The following is a 17,842-nucleotide window of genomic DNA, read 5'->3' as shown; positions in this document are numbered from 1 at the left end:
GATGTCTTTTTTTGGGAACATAAGACCCCAAACACGGAATACACATTCACACATACACTGAAACTCTATATATTGTATCACAATATTCCAGTAGTCTTCGAGGTTTGCCAAACATTTTTTTATGCACACAGTCAACTACTTTAATGCAGTGGATGGTTGCCTTCACATAACTGTGTTTATGGTCAAACTCTGACTAAACTCTGATTACGGGATTTTCTACAAATTTACTAGTGTGGTTATTTTAGCATAAAAACATCATTAAACCTACTGAGAAATCATTTAGTAAAGTATTCTGTGAGGGAAATGTTGTGTGTTCTTTGTGTCAGAGCGCCTCCTGGCAGGCAGAAAGGTGGTACTGCGTCCAGAACGACTGACTGCAGACTTCAAACAAGTTAATGGCACCCTGCTCACCACGTTTCGCTGGAGGATGTCTCAGCATGCTCTGGAGCCGGCAGCTGTCGAGGGGTTCCAGTTCACCTGGACGATGCAGTCAGGGATTACCATGGCAACCGAAGGCCAGGAGGACACTCTTATCTCTCAGACACAGACAATCGCACCGGTGAGACAGAAAGAGAGGTCTATACAGTGACTGAATTATCAAGTGTTTGTGTATGAAGTTCCTTTTTTCCCTTTATACTTTAATAAGTCACTGTCAACATTCAAAGATCTGAAGAAGCATAAAATATAAGAGGTCATTTCACAAATGTTGAATAAAAGTAGTAAAATAAAGTAACATCATGAAACAGCACCTATAGTAGAAAAGGTGATGTATGATATTTTTCTTTTCAACAATTCCCATGAACAGACTAAAACCAACAATGAATTGACGCTTTTCCTCTGTGGCATATAAATTCATTGTTATCTAAAAACTTTTAAAAACTTACCAGTGAGCTACACTGTTGTTCTGGAACTGTAGTTTATATTGAGTTAATCCCACCTACACTGTCCTGTTGCTGAAAATAGAGCACCAAATGTGTAAAAGAGTTGTCTCCAACAAATACATTATTTACAACTGTATGAGTAATGTTTGCAAAAAACTACAGTGCCAAGGAAATTATTTAGCCTCTTTTGAAAATGAAACTATATATACATGACACATTTTTAAAGATTTGTATTGGAAACACTGGGCTTCGTGGTTGAGCGTCACAGATGGACTAAAACATTGTTGGTTTTAGTCTTTTCATGGGATTTGTTGGCAATAAGCAAAACACAGAATAACATCAGCCTGTAACATGTTATTAGGTTATTTCTGCTTTTACCTCATTGAAAGACTTAGAAGTAATAGTTTATGTGTGTGCATCTGAATTAACCTTGTCTCTCACTCCTCAGTCTCAGCGGTCGGTCATAGTTCAGGGTCTCCAGGGTGACAGTGTTTACCAGCTGCAGCTCCAGGTGCTAACAGCAGGGGGCAGCAATGGTGCTGCAGTCTCCAAGACCATTCACACTCCAGTGATTGATTCCACACTGTGACAGGTAACGTTGCACTCTCACCAGCGCACAGTAATAGCCGCACTTTTAATCTGTTATTTTATAAAAATAACTGACATTCCCTCATGTTTGGAGAATATGTTGTTATGAATGGATAACACTTCATCTTCTGCCCGCTTTAACCTTGCCAATCATTTCCTCCAGGTCCCAACCTTACCGTCGCCGTCTGCTGCACCACTGCCATCTTCACCAACACCCACTTTTTTACTGTCTTCCAAAGTGCAACAACGTTTCATTACAGTCCAACTTCAGAAAACGTGACCAAAGCTGTAAAATAAAGAAAGTTCCTCTTTGTAAAGTAGATCACTTACTCATGTGACAGGTATTTCCTACTCATATTCTGTTTCTCTTATACTTTAATCACTTTTCAAACATCAGGAAAGTTGTGCACTTACTCATATGAAATAAAAATCATTTGTATTTCAGTCATGAATCTGTCAGCTAATCCAAGTCAATATTGTTTTGTAAGAAATGTAAAAGATGTCAGTTTAAAAAGCTCCCAGTACTCACAGGTAGTCTCAGCAGTGAAGTCTGTATCTCTATAACACACTTCTCCTTCTGTTTTCTATTAGATCTGCAGCATATTTCTAAATAATTCATCATGGCATTAGTGCCACAATGCTGCAGCATTGAAAGACATGTATATGAAAAGTGCTCCGCTGCATATGTTCATGTTCAATGTTTAGATTGGACTATTAAGGTCATTTCTAATCACTTGACATCACTGGAGCCAAATGACACATGTAAAGAGACATCTTATGCCTGTTGTTGGTTTTTTTTTTATCATGCAAGTAGAGAATAATATAGCACTGACCTTATGTACAAATAGAAATGTATAGCAATAGAATGACTGTGTTTATTTCAATGCATTATCTTTGATGTCAATGGGTCTGTGTGCTGAAGCCTGGAAGTAAGCTCAAAAATATTTTAATGTTTTGTTTTTATGTTAAAAAAAAAGCTTTTTTTAACTAAAATTTGTCTGAATTTGCCTGTTTGATATATTGTTGGCCTGCTCCAGCATTAATTTGCATCATGCTACACCCAAACTGTGATATGTGACATTTCCACACAGTTAATATAGCTATGCCTGTGGTAGAATAAGGTGTGACATTGATTTGAAAAGTCTGAGAATTATTATATTAATATTCTCTTTATGTACCCTTGTATTTGTTTACTTTGACATTTTACTGTTTATAATTTTGTACTTCATTCATTTACTTATCGACTGGTAGTTTTATTTATTGTTTTCCTGTCTTTGTTTTTTTTGTAATTAAATGATATCTAGATACAGTGTGTTTTGTCTCAGTGATCTGGCAATAACTGTGTGGTTGAAATTGTTATAAAATTTTATCTCTTCAACATTTTCTCTCTTGGAAAATGCAAACTTTAGAAACCTCACTCAGGTTTCTTATGGGTAAATGACAGCGGAGTGGAAGTCGGGGCTGTAGTTCCCATTGAGGACAATGACGTCACATACACATTATGTGTATTTTAGATGCTGCATTGATATTAGATCCAATATTCTTAATTTTGGATACTTTTAGGCCAACCCATGAATGAATAATTGATTTAGAACTTGCCGGTCAGAATTTAATCATGGGTATTGTGAATCAAGGTCTGAACAGGTATTTGGAAAATAAAATGTAGGCTACAGAAGATAGGATAGATTGAAGTGTTCAAGTCCCCCTCCACTCAAAAATGTGTTTTTTCTCTTGTTCAGGTGGATGTTTGAGCTTCACTTCAAAATGATGTATGTGCAGAGTTTGACACTTTAAGACTGTTTTCACATTCATCGTGGAAAGTGGAAAGTTTCTCTGTGCTCATTGAAAATCTAAGTTAAAACGGTGTAAGCATGATTTGTGACATCATAACCAGTTTGGAGCTGATCCTGATCAAATAAACAACTTACACAAGTGTGATGTGGAAACTTGAACCCTCCAGTGCACAAACACCGAGAATGGACTTTACAGTGAAGTAGGAGACATCCTGTGTCTAGTTGTTAAACTTTTTAAATGAAAAATAATTATAATTCACAGATTCTGGATTTTTAATGAGGGAGAAGGAGATTTAATTTTAAGAAATTCTAACTAGGTAATTGAACTTTTAGTGAAAAAAAAAATCTAGACAAATTATTACTCAAAGAAGAGTATTTTTATATGTCTTAAAACATGTCTGGAGGTGATCTTTAACATAATAAATAAGAATACGATAAATGTAAATAAATAAAACATTTTAGAGGCTTTTTGTGTCTGGTGAAAATGTCCTGAAGTGAAAAATCACTTCTAAAAGGTCCAGGTGGTGGTGGGATGGAAAGACGAAGTTACTTCGGGAGATTATCCGAACAATGCCGAAGCTGATCCCGACGCCGTGACGCAATCAATGAGCGCCGCCAGTTTGGATTGTTGTTTCTTCAAATCGTGGTCAGATGAAACTCAAGTTTGTTATTTCATAGACAAGGTAGTGTATATGAATGTTTCTCTATACTTTTCTCCATGCTTTTAATCTTATGCTCAATAACACTTGAAGCACTGACTCGCAATTCCTTCTTTGTTCTCAAACGCCTCCAACTTCCTTCTGAAAATGGAGGAAATGTTTTGCAGTCGCTGGTTTGTGTTTTCGCCTCTGTTTTGACTGCAGCTAGCTAACTTAGCTAGCTTCAGGGGAATGACTAACTTATGCAGAACTTTGTGAAATGTCATATTAGACATACTTAATTGATGTTCATGTGAATCTTTAGAAGATGGGCGAGTAGCCCGGTTAGCTTAGCTAACGTAAAGCTGGTTTTCTTTTCACCACTTAACGCTAACTTAATTGACTAACTTAATGGACTTTGTAGTGATAATTAGGGAAGTCGCGTGTAATGTGTCAACATACATTGAATGATTGTAGCTTAGATGTATTGTTAAATCTCGTAGGAGTGATGCTAAGTGAAATATCACCCCTTTGAAAAAGTAAGACTACTTGAAAGAGATGGATTGCACAAAATGTTAATTAGTGCTTTGTTATTATGTAGTAAGGGTGCCTTTGCTCAAAAAAGTCAGCTAGCTGCAAGCTAAAACAACAAATGAAGGGCATACTGCATCTGATCACCGAACCACCTGTTAAATGAAGATTAATGACCCCCGGTGCTCCACAGCACATTGAAGAATAGATGAATCGCAGAGACCTTTATTAAACATCGCTACTTATATTTTATCTTCCCACGTAACGAAGTTCGCTTTAAGTTTTGAAGTTAAGCTGGTCTCGTCTGACAATGAAGATTAATGAGATAGATCAGTAACATATAGAGATAAATCCACAGTGAGTAATGGAAAAACTCAAGGGAGACTCTGACAGTGCCCATGGTGTGTTTGCTTGGAAATAGGGGCATTTTGTGATTCACATCTGTAGTCACTACATGTAGATGAAACTCTTTTGGACAAAATCAAACTGTCTTCAGTGGAAATTGTAAAATTAAAATCTAACCTAGGACTACATTTTTATTATTCCAGTGGTCTTGGACAATATAGTCAAGACTGCTGTTGCGCTAAAGAGACAATTAGAGCAGTAAAAAATTAATTGTTAATGTCATCAGGTCACACTTTCTGAAGAGTGTCTGTTGAGACAGATTAAGAATGTTGGTTTTATTTTCTTCACCACAGTTGTATCATTCACATCTCTTGTATTTCAGATTCATATTTTGGGTAGCCTATATGCTGCTGTTGTCATATGTAAATGCTTTGTGTAGATTATTCAGGTATCAATATACACCCACCGGCCACTTCATTAGGAACACCTGTGCAATCTAATGCAATCCAATACAACATCTCTGACATAAAGTCTACTTTTACGAAGCTTATACATTTTCAGTTTTTGTTGATATTGTCAGAAAGGTGATAATTCTACTTTATGTTTATAAATTATCATGCACCTTACTACTGTAGCAGTGTCCACCTGACCACTGTATTCTTTCTGTTCTATTTATTATTGTTCAAATTTGAGTTAGTTTATTTACTTATTGTATATAATTTACCCTTTAATTGCATTTCTTTCTTTCTTTTTCCTTTTTTACCTCATTGTTGGCTGCTGTAACATTTTAATTTCCCTTTGGGATAAATAAAGTCTATCTGTCTAATCTCAGCTGCAGTAGAGGTACTACAGTTTTGCATTTCTGACCTAATTATCTCCAAAAATGCTATTGCTTTGAAAATCCTAAACAAGGTTTCTTGGTGTGCTGTTTTTCATTTGGGTTCATGACATGTTTGTGAACCCCTGGGTGTGGCCTGAGCCACGCCTTGCGTGTTTAAATAATAACAATTCAATTATCTTGCTAACTGAGAGGAGTTTACTAAAAACGTTTTATTTGTTTTTTTTCTCTCCCTGTTTCTTTCATGCTCTCCTTGCCACTTTCCCACTTTCTCTGATTAGGAGACCATGGTGGTGTCCAGCTACCACTGAGGAATACTCCCAAGTTCTCATCTGCTGCCATCAGTAACCTCTATGGTGGGAGAGGCTTGAGACAACTACTTTTCTACACAAGAAAGGTGGTTTAGAGAAAAGCACGTGGAAAGAGGAAGTGACAGGATTAGGAAAGAACAAACCGCAGTACTTCAAATTCAGCGGACCAAACGGGAGGAGGGGACAGGAGTGTGAAGAGAGGTGTTGGGGATGGGGCTGAAGAGCCAAAGGAGGACGTCATGGTTCACAGCGACTCTGCTTCCCCAATGAAAACAACACTATCAGTATCACCCCATTTAACTGCTTCTGCTACAGCACCTCCTCTTGTGCCTCCCCCTTTAGATACTACTGGTCAGGATCTAACCCAGACCACAGCGAAACTCCACGCTTCAGACATTACCTCCAACTCAGACTTGAGCCAGCCCTCTACACAGACTCTTGCTGATGCCGAGCCCCCTGTTTTAACCCCAGTAAAAGCACTAACAGCTAACTCAACCCCCGCATCAGGCTGGTCCTCTTCACAGACAACAACCCCTGCGCAGGGCACAGCCAATGGCCGTACATCAGGCAGAAGGAGGACTCCTAAGGCTTGTGACTGCTGCGGCCCCAACAGTACAGGACACAATGTCAGAACCCCGGGCAGAGGGAGGGGAAGGGGGAGAGGGAGGGGCTCTGGTAGGGACCTCTTGGACACCCCTAAAAGGAAAATTGGGGGCCAGCTGACGCGTATCAAGAGCTTTGACTTGACCAAGGAGAAAGTAGAGGAGGAAGAGGGTGAAAATGACAGATATGAGAAGGTGCAAATGTCTGTAGTAGTGGCTGATGCTCAGTCACAACCCCCTGTTGCTCTGCCTGTCAATGTCTCCCTGCTGGATGGACCAATAAGGAACTGTGTTGCTCCAGAGAAAGGGGACGTGCAGAAAAAGGAGGATATGTTGATAGAGGAGTCAGGGGTTGCTGGCACAGGAGTGAGAGGAAGAGGGTCAGCAGTTAGAGGTAGAGGAGGGAGGGGTAAGATGGGAGCTACATTTGCATCGAAAATGAAAGCAGAAGTTGGAGTGAAGAGGGGAGTTGAAGGTGGTGTTATCGGTTCTAAGACAGATGCCTTAACTCGATCAGTGTTAGTGCAGGGGCACGAGGAAAACAAAGATTCAGAGATGGAGCACGAAGAGCAGGCACACTCCATCTCGGTTAAATCTCCATTTGGAAACGGAGATACGATAAACCTGTCTGAAACAGAACCTGAAGGGGAGGACAGCATGAACGTGACTAAACCAGAAAATGGAATACTCTCCATCTCAGGGCAGTCAGGTTCTGCTTCAAGCCCAGGAACACCCCAGGACCTCGACTCTGAGATGCAGGTGGACCAGACTCCTGACAGAACAGACCCAGCGTCCTTACCAGTAACTCTTTCCAACGGAAACGCCACCACACCAACAGACCATGACCACAGATCCACACCTACGGAGATGGAAACGGTCTCTTCTCCGAACCAGGGTCCTATTTCAGTGTGCAGCATGCAGCACAGGTGGGCATTAAGAGATCACAGGCTGTACTGTCAGCCAGGAACCTGGGAGAAACAGGAGGCAGAAGAAGCGTCAGGTACAGATCAGTCAAAGGAAACACACGGACGAGACATGGATGGAAAGACACTGAATAATGAAAGTCTGGAGCAGCTTACTGATATGGTCCACGGTAAGAAGTGTAAGATGTGAGCACATTACATGAAATTTTTATCATCATCCCTTTGAGTTTGTTACAATGAAAGCAGGGTAAATCATTGATCTTTTTACACACAAACTTGAAATAATTTACAATGTTCACTTTTCTGGGATATTTTCTTTCCAGAATAAGAAATTAAGAACTGAAGATATGAGTAGTTGAGACAACCTGTAAACTAATATGCATCAATTCTCAGCAAAATCACGTTCTGTTGTATCCTATTGGTCATGAAATGGTGAATAAAACAGCTGTAGGGAATATGCCCAGTAGAAAATACTCCAGCAGAATAGGTATTTTCAATATTTTTCCTTATGTTTTCAAAATAGTTTCATCATAATACAGAACAGCCCAGCCATTAGTATTAATTAAGCCTGATATTTGGAATTGGTGCATCCTGCTCCCATGGCCCTAATACTGAGCCTGAAAGCCAACAGATATTTTGGCTCTCAGGACAGACATCTAATTTAAGATCAACCCTGATTTCCTAAAGTCTTCACATGGGTATGAACGAATCGGTCATCTGTTTCATGAAGCAGAAATAGGGATTTTCAACTTTAACAAATGAGGCCTGTTCATGCACACACAGGTCTTTCCTGATAGAATAAAGTTTGGAGTTTCTATAGTGGGACAGCATCTTGTTGGTACTAGTATATATATATATATATATATATATATATTTTTTTTTTTTTTTACAGGTGAAGTGTATAATCAGGACTGCAGTTGCCACAAATAAGTCAAAATTGTTCCAAAATTGTGTTTTAAAATGTGCAAATATCAGTGCTTTATACATAACCCGACACTGCTCATGTTCAGCTTTGCACAAGCCTCGAATCTGATAAACTTACAATTCTTAAATTGTCAGTAATTAATCAATATTGTAAATTTCGGTTTTAATATTTGAGAGATAAATTGTTTGTGTCTAACAACATCTTATCAGATCATAAAATCATGTGATAATGACTTTCTCTTCTTTAGAATTTCTGGAGAGCTTCTATATAAAATATGGTAGTTTCATTCCTCTGAGTGAGACAGATGTCCTGGAGTACCTGAAGAAGAAAGGCAACTGTGACCTCAGCAACAAGTTAGTATTTAGGCACACACACACACACACACACATACATACACAGATGTTTTGCCTAAACTGGATATTAATGAGGCAATTTATCAGTGTTTGAACACTTTGGATACAATCTCTACTACTCAGCCGATAGAATAGTTATAACAGAGGATTTTACATGAATCCAGTGATACAGGTGAAACAGTATTGTACATACAAACAGCAGAAAGTCAGTTGAACGGCTGTCGAAGCACTGGGGTAAAAACTGAAATAAAGCTGCATCTCTCCTGTCGATGTGTTTTACTTTAGGGGACTAAACATCAAAGGGGAAATGACTCGGTACAGGGCAGGGCTGGCCTCTGCTCCTATTTCGGGCTTCATGGTGATGTATAACAAACACACCCTGAGCCTCGAGGACCTTAGCACACTGGAGGACCAGAACTGGCTTAATGACCAGGTAAGGAAGAATGGAGAGATAAGCCCTGTTTCAAGCAAAATGTTCCAGAAACTATAAAACCAGAGGAACTAAACCAGGAACTAAAAGTCCCTGTTGTGCTGTTTGTGTTTCCACCGCAACTGATGAATTGGGTAGATTATGCAAATTGGACTCATGACGCATTTGAAATGCAGTATTAACACAAGGAAACAACAGAGTCATCCTGTTTTTTTTTTTTTTTTATTGTTACATGATTCTGATGTTTGAGTTATAGATCTAATGATTGAATTAAAAGGAGAAATGCAGAGGTGGAAAATGGAACTGAAACTCATGAACACTGGTCTCCACAATAAACAATCTGCTGAGTATTTGATAGTTATTAATCTCTGCTTTAGAATGTAGTAGCTGCCAAATAATCAGGAAATAAAGACAAAATTCACTGTGGAAACGCTTGTAGAGGAACTGAGGTTCTGAGGTTCCCGTGGGAAAGTTGCTGCGGTGAAAATGTGGCTTTATAAAGCAATGCAGAAACCTTATCATCATTTTCCCTCTTCTCACTCTGTCTGGCTCGCTGAAAAGAAAAGGCTGGAAAGGACTTTGACTTTTGATTTAGGCTGAGATTGATTGTCTGTGCTTCTGGTTGTTTCTGGCAGATTATCAACATGTATGGAGAACTGATTATGGAGGCAACACAGCACAAAGTAAGTCAGGTGTTTTTTTTGCATGGAGTTCAAAAGGATATAGAAGAAGACCTACAAAATATAAAAAAGGGCTCAATGTAGCAGTCTTTAAAGGAGCAATTAAATTGCAAAAAGACTAAATATGTTTTATTACTTTTCTCCCTCAGGTTCATTTTTTTAACAGCTTTTTCCACAAGCAGCTGGTTGCCAAGGGTTATGAAGGTGTGAAGAGATGGACTAAAAAAGTAAGGAGGAAGATGGGACAGTTTGGAAATTTGTAATTTTTCTGCTGTTTTGACAGTATTGCTAATAGTTGCCCCATGATGTCACATTCTCATCTTTTAATCTGCTAAAATTTCACACTCTTGAGTCAGCTTGACACCAGCAATTCCCCAGTTAATACTGAAAACTAGATTTTGATAACTGTCAACCTTTTTGTGTAGTCTGCTGACCCCCGTGGGCAACCACAATCTAAATTCAGTGTGACATAAAAGTATGTCTTATGTACAGCAATAATTGTCTGATAATTTGACTGTTACGTTGTGAAACTATTTGGGTTATACTGGATAACTTGTAGGAGACATCTGCAACATTTTGTGGCTTGGATATCTAATTTGTGTGTGTGTGTGTGCGTGTGCGAATTTGTGGGATTATTTCAGGTCGATCTGTTCTCCAAGTGGCTGTTGCTAATTCCCATCCATTTAGAAATCCACTGGTCTCTCGTCACAGTCACCATGGCAACAAAAACCATCAATTACTACGACAGCCAAGGCATCGTCTTCAGACACACAACAGATGTGAGTGCCTCTGTGCATGCTGACGTTCTTTGGGTTGTTTTTTTTTTTTTTAGATTTTGAAATGTCTGTAGAGCAAAAGACCATTGATGAAACAAGATCAGGTCATCAGTAATCCAGGGTTCCTCTTCTCTGCTATGATAAATCATTGGACCATCAATTCCTGGCGAGAAACTATATGAGATGAATAGTTGTTGTAGCTTAATTTCACTGGCAAAGATTTTCAGAATGTGCGTTTCTCTAGAATTCAAATAATTTCATTGTAGGGGTGTAATCAACCAGAACAAAGCAGAAGGATTAAATTAGTAGATAATGCTGGAAGACAGACTGCTTTTTTTGTTTAGTTGTGTTTAATTGGCACTGCTTGGAAGAGTTTCAATACAAATGTCAAACTGCAGATTTAGAGGCCATTAGTCTGTTAACTGTCAACTACTAGCTAGAAATTTGCCTGTTTGCTGCACTATGAAGAGTTGCTGTGTCCATTTAGGGTTCGCTGAAACTAAAGAAGAAAGAACAGACTTAATACAGACATGTGTATATACTTGTGTAATGTCATCACTAAAGACTTTTGACTTCATTACCAATACTATTAATATGCTACTCTATCACACACTAATAATTTAATATATACAAATTCAACACTTATAGAGCCAACTTGTAGCTGCAATCAGCAATGTCAAAATCTAGAGTTATGTGTGGTATTTTGTATTGACTGTATGAAATGTAATATATTCTAATTCATGAGGAAGCAGGTTTTTGTTGAAGGGTTAGCGTCAATCTAACAACCAGTCAGTGTGTTAGACAATCAGTCAAGTGAATCACTTCTGATCTGATCCTCTAAAAAGGAGAAACCATCGAGCCACGTGTTACTGGATTTGACTTGTAGACGCTGATGCACAGTGGCTTCATGTTATTTGTTGGCTCCATTGTGTCCCCTTTGTGAACCAGATAATTTGATGTTCCATCCCAAGTGGTTTGTGGTCCAGTTCAAGACATGGTTGACTGTTTGACACCATCGTTTGACAACTTAAACTGTTTCTATACACACATACAGTATATTTTTTTATTGTATATTAGTGTTGTATACAGTATATTATTTATTGAATCCGAAATTACATTAAAATTTGCATAAAAAAGTTTGGTCTGTACTAAAAAGTGTAAAATCCAGTAATTATTTCACAGTGGAAATGTAGAGGCATTGAAAATGTAGTTATACTTTGCACCGTCTTACCATAACTGTTCTGTGTGTGTGTGTGTGTGTGTGTGTTTGTGTGTGTGTGTGTGTGTTTGTGTGTGTGTGTGTGTGGCCTCCTTTCAGAACATTATGAAGTACCTTCAGTCTGAAGCTCGAGAGAAGAAACAAACAGCTTTCCAGAAAGGCTGGAAGATTACCATCATCAAGGTAACTTTAAAACCTGATTGTAATTTTCATGCTTGTTCACATTGTGACCTTAAAACATTCATACTGCTGGAAAAGTGGATGTTAGTCAACTGTAAAAAAAAAGTGACTGCAGAGATATTATTGCTAAGTTGATTTTTGATGAATAGAACATTCAGAAATTTTGTGTGAATTGCTATAATTAAAAACTAATCAGTTTAAGGCTAAATGAAATCTGTGGAATACATACATATACAGACATACACTGTTCAGTCCATCAGCTGTAACTGTGAAATCTTTTGTCTGATTAACTGGGAACTTGTTGACTCCTCAGGGTATTCCTCAGCAGAAAAATGACAGCGACTGTGGAGTTTTTGTCCTCGAGGTGAGACATAATTCTTTCCCACCTTTCCAGCCACCCGCCCCCCTCCTGTCCTTCAATCATCACATTATCTTTCTGTCTGTGTCTGTCAGTACTGCCGTCGTCTCTCGGTGAAGCAGCCTCTGCAGTTCAGTCAGGAGGACATGCCTCGCATCCGCAAGAGACTCTACAAGGAGCTGTGTGACTGTCGCCTCAACGATTGAATGACTGAATAACAGCCGCCTTCACTCACTGACTGAGTTCTGATCTGGTTACATAAGACGGTCTGTCTAAGCCTGTCAGATGACCTGTTTTATCGACAGCCATTTTCATTAGCTAACTCACAACCTGACTGTTTTCCAGGGAGCTGCAACTGCCTGTGTGACTGACAGCAGTGGCTGGTCACTTTTGACTTTTTGTGACTGAGTTCAATAACAGTCTACTTTAGCAGATTTTTACTTGCAAACTTGGAAAGAACTACTGACATGGCCCCCTACTGACCCCCTCCCAAAATGCTGGACCCATACATTTCAGGTTGCTTTTGCTTTCTACGTTTAGCACCCCCCAGTGGATTTCCACCCAACAGCCAGTTTTAAGGACACAGGAACTCTTATTCAGACTGAGGATGCAGGCGTTGGACCAGCTTGGACCAATGCAGTGGACTTTTCCTTCCAAATGGAGTGGCCTTACATCCCGGACGGCCATTTTTAAACTAAATGACATTTTTAACTGTTTATTTTATGCTGGATTTAGCAGCAGCATCATGCTTACAGTTACATGCGTGTTTTCTAACATGTTATAAAGCTAGGAAGTGCGATTCAGTGGACCAACTGTTCACTTAAAACTTGAAGGTTTGAGTTGGTTTTGTTCTCTTGGACTACAAATATTTGCACGGTTAGAGGCCTACCCATTGAAGAGTTCAGATTATCAACTGAATGTACTGATCACGTATTCTTCCTGGCTGCCTCGCAGGGTGGTGACTTAGCACCGTACAGGCTAATGGCACATTTTGGCTGTGGCTTGAAACAGGGATATAATTTTGCAAGTTAGTTTTTGTTCATTCTTTGAGTATCAGGTTTTTGTTAACTTACTCCAAATAATTTCTTTCTAAAATTCCAGTTTTTCCACCACATTATGCCCTGCATTTTTTTGTTTTGTTTTGTTTTGCTGTGATCACATCCTTTATGGTAGGTTTTGCACAAGCATTTTTCCAGTGTTTTCAGCTATAAGCCATTGTTGGATAACAGTTTGTTTGACTCCATCAATTTGAGTTAAAAATGTTTCTCATGCTGGTTAGTAAATTTCATGTTTAGCTGTACAGCTAGCTGCTGATGTGAGGACCACAGTTCTTGATTTTAGCCAAACGGTTTCTTCAACCTTATACTGTCAAGACGTACTACTTCATATAGATGCATTAACACAGATGCAGAAAGACTTGGTTACAGTCTCTTGACAGTGAAACAAGTGGACCTCAGCTATTTTGATTAAATATTCTGTCCAACCTGGATTTTGTTGTTATATTACCTTATATGTATTTACAGACTGTATTGTACTTTTACTGGCCAACTACTGTACATGCTTGCTTTGGCTAAAAACCACAGTGGTTTCTGGACTGTTTTTATTGTTATTAAAAGGCCAATACTGCTGGAAAATTTGTTGTAGGTTTTTTTATTGTATGAGTAGTGCAAAATCACAGAAATCCTTAATTCATAAGGAAACATGGAGGCAACAACATGCAGTGACAGGAATGATGATGTCTTAGCTTCACTTGTGGTGATAATTAAAATTTTTGGGGGGCTGAAAAAATCCCTTCCTGATCAAATCTCGTTCATAGATAACCACATTTATCCAGCAGCGCCTGTTTCACATGTTTTTCCTCTTTCAGATGTTCTTGCGACCCAGCACCAATAAAAAAAAAAATGTTAATGTCCCTGCCAAAAATAAGGAGAGGAATTGACTCAATTCTGATATCAATGACCTTCAGGGGAATATACAGTAAATTTTGTATTAGTGGATATCAGAAGAGATCTTTGAGTCAAATCTGTTCTTCCAACGCAGATAGTGAATGAGTGTGACTTCAAAGATAATCTTATCTTGTTATCAATCCTCTGTTCTGATCAAAGTCAAACTAAGACAATTTTAAGAATTCTTTTTTTTTTTTTTTTTTTGAGAAAAACCGATTTCTGCACTAGTAGGTGATGAAAACCTACAGCATCTTTTTGGTTTATAACAGACTGATGTACTGTTGTTGGGCTTAATTAACTACTGCATTACTACAATTTACCAGAAGAGGGGGGCCTATATTAGCAATTTTCACCTTGCAATACTCATCCCTTTTTTTCTTCTTGGCCTCCACCCAGAGCACAAGGTCAGAAACATGTCAGTGGCCTTGGAGTTGGATAGAAGTTGAGTGTCTTGCTAAGGGCACTTCAGCGGGGACACCTACTGACATGGGTGCCTTAACAGTGCCCTCTGGGTGAGGCCTATTATTCATTATGCAAGTTGGACTGCTTAAGTGCTACATACTTTAATGCCATCATTAGCATTACACAGCCCTGTGACTTAGTTGACCTTTAAAAAGCAGGTTTATGCTAATTATGTGCATTATATTAAATCAGATTCCAGTTTGAGATTACTGCTGCGTCTTCATCATCCTCAGTCTGTGGGAAGTGTTTTCTTCAGATCTGCACAGCTAAAACATAGATGCCTGTGCTGTTTTGTGCTTGATTCTTTGATTGCATTCAGCACTTCCAAAGTATTGGGTATGTCAAGGAAGTCACTGAAGGGCTTTACACAGTCAGCATTTTCCATTATCATTAGTACATTAATTGCTTTTACGGCAGCAGTGAAACACCATGTATAGACCTGACCATCTTCTTTATTTATCTGTTTTTTTTCAGTTGTCTTTATTATGACCTCACTATGTGTGTGGGTCATAGACTGTATGGTAAAGGTGCACAATAAAAGTTGAAACAGTATTTTTTACAGGAGGCAAAAATAGTGCTGGAAAACTAATTTGATGATATAGATCAGAAAAAAATGACATACAAAAGCAAAAGTTAGACCCCTTTATTTTGTCCCATATTTCCTGTCTATTGCTACACTGTCACTGTCAGAAACATGCAAAAAAAAGTACCTCAAATCAATTTAACTTCATCAGCTAAAATGCCATAAATCTTTGTTTCCATCTCATCAAATGAGGTGTTCAGCTGTTGTTCTTTGTCATAGATAATTGTCAACAGAATATTTTAGGGGTTTTGGACTGTTGGTGAGACAAAACAAGCAATTTAAAAAGATCATGTTGGGAAATTATACTGTGTAACACATTAGCCACAGACAGCTAGACTACTCGCCGATTACTGCAGGAACAATCGGTTAGCTTCAACTGCAAAACCTTTAGCGGTTGCTACTAGCAACACTCAACTGAAACCAACTGCTGGTGGCAGAATAACTTTCTTTGCCTGGGTCCAGACCTTTGAATCCGCCCACTCAACATATCAGTCAATAATTTTCTACAACCAACAGCAAACATTATGGATCATGTAAAGTTGCATCTGCAGACTTGTTTCACTTCATTCTTGTTGGTATGAAATCAACATGTCATTGATGAACCAGATAATGTGAACATGTATATATTATTTACTGAAGTGATTAAGTGATCATTATCAACTTAAAGGAGCGACTCAATAAACCTGATTGAAATTTATCAGAGCAGAAGAGTGTGGAAATAGTACGCTCGCTCTGTTTAGTGTTTAATCACACGTCATCTTACAGATTGAATTTAATGATAATAATAATAATAATAACAATACATTTATCAAACATGAATAAGTCTACAGCCATGCTAGCAGCTGTTTAGCAGGTATAATGTTTATGATATTCATCGTCTTAATTTAACATGTTTGCATGCTGATGTGCTAATTAATCGATTAATTTCATTAGTTTATACGGTATTTCATAAACCAAGTATTGGATAAATTGAAATTTTGACCTGATGATGATAGGTGAATACAAATTTATCCCAAATTTTCATGGTCATCCATCCAATAGTTGTGGAATTTACTTACTGTCTGGCTATCTTAAGTCAGAGGATCTCTAATATCATCAGCCTCAGGGCACCATGGATTTCTGTACAACATCTCATGGTAATCTATCCAATAGTTGCTAAGATATTTCAGTCAAAGTGGTGGACTGACCAGACTGACATTGCTATCCCTAGAGCCATGCAGGTAAAGTGGTAAAACAAACAAACATAAAAAGCTCTAATTTGTGACATTCTTCCTTTAGTTTAAGGGCATCATTGGTGGTTGGCTGCAATGATGTGAAGACAGTTTGAACATACATTAGTAGTTGGTGTCTCTATCTTTCTCTCCCACCAAATCTAATTCAGCTCTGCTCAGGCAGGTTAAATGCTGCTAAGCGGTGCTTTATCTCTCTAATGTGGAGAAAGTATAATAGGATAAAAGGCAGGAGAAGACAGCTCTCTCTCTGTGTGTGAGAGTCGGGTAAATGTTGGCTGGGGTACGTCTACTCTCATCATCCAGTTGGACTTGTCCTCATCTTTTATTTCAGTCCACTTGCCTCTTGGCCTTTTTTTTTTTAAAAAAATCCCTTTTGTCTTCGTGACGCCTATCTGTCTGGAACCCCTAACTTCAACTTCAGCTTTGCTTTGTCCCGAGGGAAGTTTTACTTTACAGCTGGGGCTTAAAATACTCATAATAAAAGCACATAAAACAAAAAATATTAAAAACATCCCACGTGTAGAACAATAAAATCAAAATATAACTCAGATAAAGAACAGATCAGGGCCAAAATAAAGTCACCACTTCAGATAAATAGAGTCTGATACCAATGGAGTTGCTCCTGTCACCCTGAAGTTTTAAAAGCATAACAGCAAGAACTAGTCCAAGTAAAGTACTACAGTTTAAGTGCCAAGTGCAACGACAGCCACATTAAAACACTTTCTCTGTCTCTTGCATTAGTTTTAGGCACCATAAATCTCTGAAAAGTAAATAGTTTGAAGTGTGTTCTAATGACAGCCATATACACTAAAGGCATTTATAAGTATTTTATTATATTGAGAATTGAGACCTGTTTCAGCCTGTGGCCTTCATCGGTGTACTGAACTAGAAACTCTTTTACTATGATTTAGCCTACTTACTTGCACAGAGAATCTTGAGTGCAGTAAAGAAAGCTTTTTTAAAAAATCTGCAATTTAAAAAAATCATCATAACACTGCACAATAAAATCTGCTTTACCTAAAAAGTCAAATCATTGATGTCACATTTGTAGGAACCATCAAGAATTTGTCACTCTCAGCGATACAATTCAACACCCTGAACAACAGAAACACTGTTGAAGCTTATTACAGGTCACCGGTATATATCAAAACAGAAATTAGTACCAGTTAAAGTGCCTTGTTGTTCATTTATAAAGTGACTGTAAAATCTTTGGTTCTGTAGAGACTTTTAATATGATTAAAGCCACTA

General features: G+C 38.3%; 2 protein-coding genes across 2 annotated transcripts in view; both read left to right on the top strand.

Moving 5' to 3' along the window:
• Positions 1 to 3,189, top strand: part of anos1b (anosmin 1b) — a 53,439-nt gene extending 50,250 nt beyond the window's left edge. Inside the window, exons 13-15 of the mRNA XM_044362623.1 lie at positions 327 to 559; positions 1,330 to 1,473; positions 1,633 to 3,189. Of these exons, the coding sequence (XP_044218558.1) occupies positions 327 to 559; positions 1,330 to 1,470 (374 nt within the window). The 3' untranslated portion in view covers positions 1,471 to 1,473; positions 1,633 to 3,189. The remainder of the gene's footprint in view (positions 1 to 326; positions 560 to 1,329; positions 1,474 to 1,632) is intronic.
• Positions 3,190 to 3,827: 638 nt separating this feature from the next.
• Positions 3,828 to 14,005, top strand: LOC122989187 (sentrin-specific protease 5-like). The gene is made up of 10 exons (XM_044361891.1): positions 3,828 to 3,945; positions 5,896 to 7,620; positions 8,623 to 8,728; positions 9,014 to 9,161; positions 9,794 to 9,841; positions 9,988 to 10,065; positions 10,480 to 10,617; positions 11,933 to 12,016; positions 12,327 to 12,377; positions 12,467 to 14,005. The coding sequence occupies exons 2-10, from the start codon at positions 6,165 to 6,167 to the stop codon at positions 12,575 to 12,577; spliced, it is 2,220 nt and encodes a 739-aa protein (XP_044217826.1). The 5' UTR covers positions 3,828 to 3,945; positions 5,896 to 6,164; the 3' UTR covers positions 12,578 to 14,005.
• Positions 14,006 to 17,842: the final 3,837 nt, after the last annotated feature.

This window comes from Thunnus albacares, chromosome 9 (assembly GCF_914725855.1).
Source record: "Thunnus albacares chromosome 9, fThuAlb1.1, whole genome shotgun sequence".
NCBI classification, from domain to species: domain Eukaryota; kingdom Metazoa; phylum Chordata; class Actinopteri; order Scombriformes; family Scombridae; genus Thunnus; species Thunnus albacares.
The sequence above is the reverse complement of the archived record's forward strand: the minus strand, read 5'-3'. Positions and strand labels throughout refer to the sequence as shown.

What these genes read in the sequence shown, in the direction of transcription:
- LOC122989187 (XM_044361891.1), top strand. Translation starts at nt 6,165, where the DNA reads ATGGTTCACAGCGACTCTGCTTCCCCAATGAAAACAACACTATCAGTA. An exon ending in AACTGTGACCTCAGCAACAA is followed by an intron (nt 8,729 to 9,013) that starts GTTAGTATTTAG and finishes GTTTTACTTTAG; the next exon opens with GGGACTAAACATCAAAGGGG. An exon ending in GGAAGATTACCATCATCAAG is followed by an intron (nt 12,017 to 12,326) that starts GTAACTTTAAAA and finishes TTGACTCCTCAG; the next exon opens with GGTATTCCTCAGCAGAAAAA.